The 7,409-nt window shown below is 38.5% G+C and overlaps 2 protein-coding genes across 2 annotated transcripts in view; both read left to right on the top strand.

Moving 5' to 3' along the window:
• The first annotated feature begins 5,881 nt into the window (after window positions 1-5,881).
• LOC101307817 (F-box/LRR-repeat protein At4g14103-like) lies at window positions 5,882-6,337 on the top strand. Its single transcript, XM_004305281.1, has one exon. It carries the CDS (start codon window positions 5,882-5,884, stop codon window positions 6,335-6,337), a length of 456 nt encoding a protein of 151 aa, XP_004305329.1.
• The window catches only part of LOC101314767, a 2,373-nt gene continuing 1,161 nt past the window's right edge, over window positions 6,198-7,409 (top strand). The window contains exon 1 of the mRNA XM_004302927.1: window positions 6,198-6,883. Within this exon, the coding sequence (XP_004302975.1) occupies window positions 6,476-6,883 (408 nt within the window). The 5' untranslated portion in view covers window positions 6,198-6,475. The remainder of the gene's footprint in view (window positions 6,884-7,409) is intronic.

The raw sequence follows: 7,409 nt of genomic DNA, 5'->3' as shown, positions 1-7,409 counted from the left end.
TTTTTGTTTCTTTTTCTTGTTACTGGCTCTTGCTACTCGGTGGCTTCGTTCCCATTTTGGATCGAGTCTCTCTGGTGGAGAAGAGAAATTTGTTGTGTTGGCTCCATTCATCCATCTTCTACAACCTTGGTTTCAACTGGATTTGCTGTTTGGGATTCTTCCGGCAACGGCTTACGGTACTCATCTCTTCGATTCGGCATTTATGGCGACATCTCAACGAATGACAGCTGTAGCGGCGGCAGTTTGATTTGATCTTGATGTTGATGTTGACGGCTATGTTAAGGTACATGATGATTAATTTCGTTTTTACCCTATTTTACCCTATCCACGTAGACTGGGCTGAGGACTACGACAAGATTAAGTCATTCTTAAGTGACTTATATTGGTCTAAAATACCAAACTGCAAGCTAAACTAGGCCACCTAAATGTTGTAACAATTCATCAAAACGATAACAAAAAATAATAGTCTCTAACAACAATAAGAGATAAACCGGAACGAAACTAGATCTCCCTATTTTATTAAAGCAAAATAAAAATTAAAAAAATTAACTCAAGTGCCCTAGGAGGCACTTTTCCAACGTACTACACCATGTTAGCAGAACCAATTCCCTGCATCTGCACTTCTCCAGACTACATGATCACCAGAACCGCCGCAGTCATCACCTGCTCCTCCTTCTGAATAAGAGCTTTGACCACCCGCTTGTGGCAAGCCTTGAGCACACGCTGCTCACCTTCGACATTGGGTTTGTTCTTCTCCCGCTTCTGTTTTCTTTGCAAGTGAGAAAATGATCACCCATTAGCAGTCTTAATGGATAAGTTTGGACAGAGAGGATTCAAAGCACTAAGGTGCACTTAAACCAAGATGAATAGACCGTTGGATTACATTTATCCTATTATTTAATATTTAAATAAAAAGTTAAGTATAAATATCAACGGTTAAGATTTTCTAATAAATACTTGATTCACTTGTACCTTGGTATATGCAAGAATTTTCGAAGTTTGGATCAAAACCGAGTTTCACTTTCTCATTTTTCAGCATTGGTGTCAACACCATCTTTGCCCTTTTGTTGTACTGAATCAAAGTTAGAGGTGAACCTGCACGTCTTTTGCCTGTGATAGGTTCACTGAGATGTTCACTGATAGCACGGTCTGGAACTTCGTGCGCGGGAGAGGCAAGGGAGATGCATTGATGAGAAGGCCGAAAAAATCCCAAATTGACCGACAAGAAAGGCCGCAATCTTGTCCGGAAGGTTTATAGTGAAAGCTTTGGGATGCTTTGCACTTGGGTTATATACACGGCTTGAGGCGCTACTAGCCCTAGAGAAAACAAAACCCTAGCATTAGGGTTTGAGCTAGGGTTAGGTTTTAGGACGCCATCGTTCACCCTAATAACCTCCATATTCGGGGGGTCGTCGCAGCCGGTAGGGGCCGGGTGTTTCAAGAGGCCACACACACAACAAAAGCCGACCATCCGATCGTACTTGAAATGGACCACCGCCTTAACACCATAAACAAACTCAAAAGTTTGAGGCGAGTATGCTTGTTTCACCTGATTCATGATCGAATGTCAGATTCTCACCTTTGTAGGAGAGCCGTGCTTGATTGCTGGACTGTCAAGGTTCATGACTTCGCCAAGAGTCGCATCAATGAGGGCCACAACGCTTACTATGAAGAGGCGAGGAGGAAGTCAAAAATTTTGACCCACACCTGAATATTTGAGAGGCACCGAACAAGCTTCAATCCATAATAGGTTGCCGCCTCTAGAACCTGCTCATCAAAAAACCAAGGACCGTCGTTCAAAACAAACTCGTGATCCATCTTTTGTTGAAAATGAAAGACATAGTGATCCTGTGTTGTCGAATACGCAGACAGGTGCCCAAATCCCCATACAAAAGAAGTCCCCATGAAAGCTTTAAGGTTGACTTTCCTGGTTCTCATCACCGAAACTAGTGTCTCCACCGCAAAATGGTGGTCGGACGAAGCAGCCGTTCTTATAGGACTAAAGGTCATCTTGCCATACTCAATGATGGCCAAGGATGCTATAAACCTCGCCGAAACCTCATCAACCGTGGTGTTTGAATGAAGGAAGTGTAAGGGTGCTATGAAGAAGGAGACAGAGAGAAAGAAAACCCTAGGCTCCGACTTTCTCTTATTACATAAAAGTTAATTAACATTGTCATCATCTACCACATGGAATAGTTGTTTACTTACAATTTACTAGATTTTCTTTACAAATTGCATGCGTTATGATCTCTTTCTTAGAGTTATGTTGAATTAGAAAACAATGTGCATATATTATGAGCTAGCCAACGTGTCAACCGCAACACCTCTAACTTAACCATCCAGAAGTTAGAAAGTTATAGATAATTATTATTATCTTATCCACGGCCATAAGGCACAAATATCAATTGTCGTCATGCACTATAAACTATATATATAGAATGAACCTACCTTATAAATTGACAAGTAACTCTCATTACAAACATATACGCACGTATATCATATATATTGTACCTACACAAAAGAACACTAACCTCGTCACCTAACTCCTTTTGAAAGTAGGCATAGTTGCCCTGCAGATCGCAATTGGTGTACAACCAGAATTACCAAAAATTAAGTAAATAAAATTAGAGTTAAGATGGTAGACAAAACAACTTTGTTCAACCCAAAACTGAAAACTAAAGAAAAGAGAAGACGAGCTAATTCAACCAGGCCACAAAAATGCATCACAGACAGATTAAAGGCCAATTGCGCATAATGATGGCCCTTTCTCTCCTTCCCTTAGATCAGACCGAACACAAGAATCATCACTGGTCCTCAAGAGAGAATATCTTTTGCAGCCGACCTCTCTCCTTCACCATCCCTTGGTTTAAGGAAGAAACCCCGACCTTGACTTAAAATTCCAGCGATCTGACACAGCAAGCTCTGACAAAAATACAGTCCTGGTTGTCGCCGTTAGCGAACCAGTCTGAGCCGCTAAAAACCAACCCCTCACCAACGATCAACCAAAAGACGATCCAAAAACACCTAGTTGCTGACTACACACCTCAATCCAGAACCAGCCAGATTAGAGCCACCAACGCCGATGCCAACAACCAAGAGCATGACACCACAATTTATGAGCCACCATCGCCTCTAACATGTTAAACGATCAGAGAAGCCTCCAAACCTCGCAGCACAACACGACCGACGCAGAGACCAAATCCCGTGTCATCGCCAAACCTCACCACGGTTTTCGCCTTGTCTTACAATGGGCGGGTGTCAAGTGTTTATCGATTATCCAAGGAATATAAAAAAAGAATGGAAACCATGAAGATGAAGAGTAAGAGAATGTGAGTGATATGAATTGCCTTTCATGCAGGCATTCCGGAGCCTACCATTACACTGTTTCAATAATTATATATATAATTTTCGGAATGATCGGTGAGTCGTACGTAGCCTGGTGAGTTTAAATGGAAGTAAATCACCTGTACCCGATTTCCCTGTGCCAATTATGTGCCCGTCAATAAGAGTTTGACATGTGGAATTGCACTTAACCAGACTTGACAGCGTCTAACTCTGTTAATTCCAATTATTTTTAGTTTTTAATAAACAAAAAAAAATTATCGCAGCCTCTCCGCCATCGTGCCGGAGATTCATCTTCCAACTTCAAATTGATTTCCACAAATTTACATCCTCTTCTAGTAGTAGGGTTTGTTGCGAATTGAATCTGGTTTCACTAGTGCGCGCCCAATGTTGAATTATCCTTGCAAGCTTTTAGATTCATAATACAATCCCAAAACCTCTTTTTAGTTTGTTAATCTGAGAAGAAACAACAAGAATTTGGGTTTCCCCAATGGAAAGAACATGAAGGCTTAATCAAAACTACCCTGTTCTAATTCACAAAAACAATCAAAAAACATATGAAGAACCCATAAACCCAGAAACCTATTGCATCTTCCTTGATGCACAAGAAAATTCTAGAGTAGTTGACCACATAGATAATAACAAGAAAATGATCAAAACTCGAGATGACCCAAATTATGTATCTAATTTCCCACAAGATCTAATGAGTGAGCAAAAGAAGAATTGATGGACGATGAAGAAGAGAGGAGGTAGCAAGGAAGAAGATGCCGAATGACTAAACGAGTCTGGGAGTTTTTTTTCTTTCATTAAAAAAATAACAATTATTAGAATTAACAGGGTCAAACTTATGTTAAGTTGAGTTAAGTGGAATTCCACGTGTTAGATTTCTATTGTAGGCACATAATGGGCACAGGGAAATTGGGAACATGAGATTTGCTTCCAGTCTAAATAGCTTTACACTTTGTGATTATCAGTTCAAACCTAATTGATATATCTATAATTGATATATCTAAGAGGTGTGAGTTATTTAAAGATTTTTTTTTAACAAAAAAAAAAAAATACTTTCGGGATGATTTTGTATAATTTATATGTAAATTTATTTTTCAATAAATACACGCCATTTGGATATACTCACACTCTTATTATTTTTATTTTTATTTTTTATTAAAATCTCTCAGCCAATCTCACCCTAACATAAATCAATAAGGGTTGAATCATAACCTTAATGTTATCAGTTAGGCTGCCTAACCACCATGCCATAACTAATGGACATATCTCACACTCAACTTGAAGCTGAATTCGCTACATTGTCACCGTAAAATCTAATCTCAAATGATTGATCAATATATAACACCAGAATTTTACAACAGTTCATATATATGAAAAATTCTAATATAAATAGAAAAAATTCAAACAAAGATGAAAAGAATGAAGAACCTGTAGAAAAGAGCCTCAAATATAGTACAATGTTTGAATCATAAAATCGAGGGACGTGTCACTCCAATGAAACTAATGATGCTACGAACATTGACCCATTTCCAATCTTCGACCGAAACTTAAATACTTGCATGACTCGATGAACACTCAAGTTAATTATACGTTGTCACAAGTACAGCTCAATTACATCATTCACTTAAAATAACGGAGAGAGAGAGAGAGGATTCAAAGCACCAATATTCATTTAAACTAAAATGAATAGACGGTTGGATTGCATTTATTACACTATTTGATTATAAAATAGTTAACTATAAATATAAATAGTTGAGATTACGTAATAAATGTTAAGTCACTTGCATCTTATTTACACGATACACAAGTGATTAGCCGATCACCATTAAAATCTTTATGGTTTGATAGACTGCGGATGAAATTGTTTCCGTTTTTCAATCAACCAATTCCATATGCATTCTATACTGAGTGTATGTCGTCTGGATGGTCTCCTAGCATGGGGAATGCACACCGTCTCCATCGTGAAGACTGAAAATCCCAGAAATGAAACGTTCTTGCTTCTCTGTATTTTTCCGTCTTCTATGGCTTTATATACTACTGGACCGTGATTTGGGTCTACCTTTCGTACTTGGGCCTCTTCAGTAAAAAGTTTCAGTTGACCCAAAGTAAGTATATAAATACTAAAGAGAGCCTAATTACCCTAATCCATTTTGTCCCTTGTTTCTCTCATCCTGTCCCTTTCAACACTAAATTCTCAGACTTCTGTGTGACGCAGTGTTGGATCAGAGAGCTATCTCCTGGTTTTGATGTAGCTCAGGTAAGCACATCTCCTACAAAGCTAGCTTCTTTTGTTTTATCAACTTGTTCTCCATGTTATCATATGTTGCTGCTAATTGATTGGTAGATCAGTAATGTAAAATTGGGATTCTTTTGGTTCCTGAAAGCCCCCCAAAGAAAACCCATAGAAGGATTAAATTCTTCCTAGACATGATGATGTTGATTTTATATATATGCATGGATCTGATTTCATGTCCTGGATTTTTAGGTGTAAAAAGTGAGATGCTTTTAGCCAAAGCCTAAAAGCAGAATGGAACATAAGCATATGTTATCTGCAGTTGGGGGTTCTCCGGCTCAAGTAGCTCCTGGGGATAGGAAAGTTGACAGGTTTAGTGGTCTTCCAGACAATGTGGCTCATCACATTCTGTCACTAATCAATTTTAGAGAACTCACTCGACTGGGTTGTCTATCCAAAAGGTGCAGACAGTTGTATTTGACAGCCCCATCATTCAGGATTTATGATGATTGTGGAGGAAACAAGAAGGAGCAATTGCGCTTGTTGAACTGTATAGATAGGTTCTTGCTCCTTCGTGGGTATAATAAGATGCAGAGTGTTACTTTTGGTTGGGGTTTCTGTTCTGGCATCTCTGATGAGATATATCGGATGATCACGTGGATGTATATTGCATTAAAGTGTAATGTTGAAGAGCTTGAATTTCAGGTTAGGAAAGGGTATGCACCTGAGACTTTAGAATTGCCACCTTGAGTTGTTCATTGTGGATCTTTGAGGTCTCTAGTAGTTGAATTCCCGGGATTTCTAGAACTGCCCACCTATGCTTCTTTCACTAGTCTCCAGATCTTAGAGTTAAAACATGTCAGAGTGGATGAGAGGTTTTGTCAATGGATGTCAAGTAGTTCCTGCAAATGCATTAAGGATTTGCGTCTTTATGAGGTTAGTGCAGATAACATTACCATCCAAAGCTCATCTTTGGAATCATTCAGTTATGTGGTTCATGCTTACAGCATCCTCTGCAACCTTAGCATCTCTGGTGAGAAACTTGCTCATATACATATAGAGTGGGGATTTTACAAGCCACGAAGCAGGTCTTTATACATCTCTGCCCCAAATCTTAAAACTTTGAAATGGTTTGGAAGAGTGTTGAATCACCAAGAACTGGGGGAATTAGTGTGCTTAGAAAAAGCTGAGATTCTTCTGGAGCATAAGGAAGAATACAAATTTGACAATGTATCTGAGATTCTTGGCAGTATATCCAGGACTAAAGCTCTTACTCTCCTTGAAGAAACTGTGAAGGTAAAGATATACTATTCTTCAGATTTATATTATTAAAATTAAATAAAGATATCTTGCAATTTGGAGTTATGTAGATTATCTTTATGGAATCTTTTTCATGGAGGTTATGAGGAATGTATGGCGTAGGCTACATGATGTATATAGTAAAGAAAGCTAATTTCTATTTCTTAAACATCAAAACAGTGTTTTCATGCCATATCTTTTAAATTACTGGTCACATTAGTTGTACTGGAAGTCATATTACTGCAGCATATTTTGTTCAGAGTTGATGTACAATGTTCTAGATTATTCCTCTGCCGCAAACTGTATAACGGGATCTTTGTACTACTTTTATTCCTTAATTTATTGTGATTAAAGAAAACAAAAACAAAACTGGTGAGAAAGCGCAGAAGAGTTCAAGATGGGGAGATGTGAGATGTCGAGAAGAATATATGGTTCTAAAATTAAAAACTGAAAATCATTGAACTGTTAGCGTAATCCAAAGCTATTCTATGTATTCTCTCTCTCTCTCTCTCTCTCTCTCTCT

This window comes from Fragaria vesca, linkage group LG6 (assembly GCF_000184155.1).
Source record: "Fragaria vesca subsp. vesca linkage group LG6, FraVesHawaii_1.0, whole genome shotgun sequence".
Taxonomy (NCBI): domain Eukaryota; kingdom Viridiplantae; phylum Streptophyta; class Magnoliopsida; order Rosales; family Rosaceae; genus Fragaria; species Fragaria vesca.
This window is presented reverse-complemented; position numbering and strand designations above follow the sequence as displayed.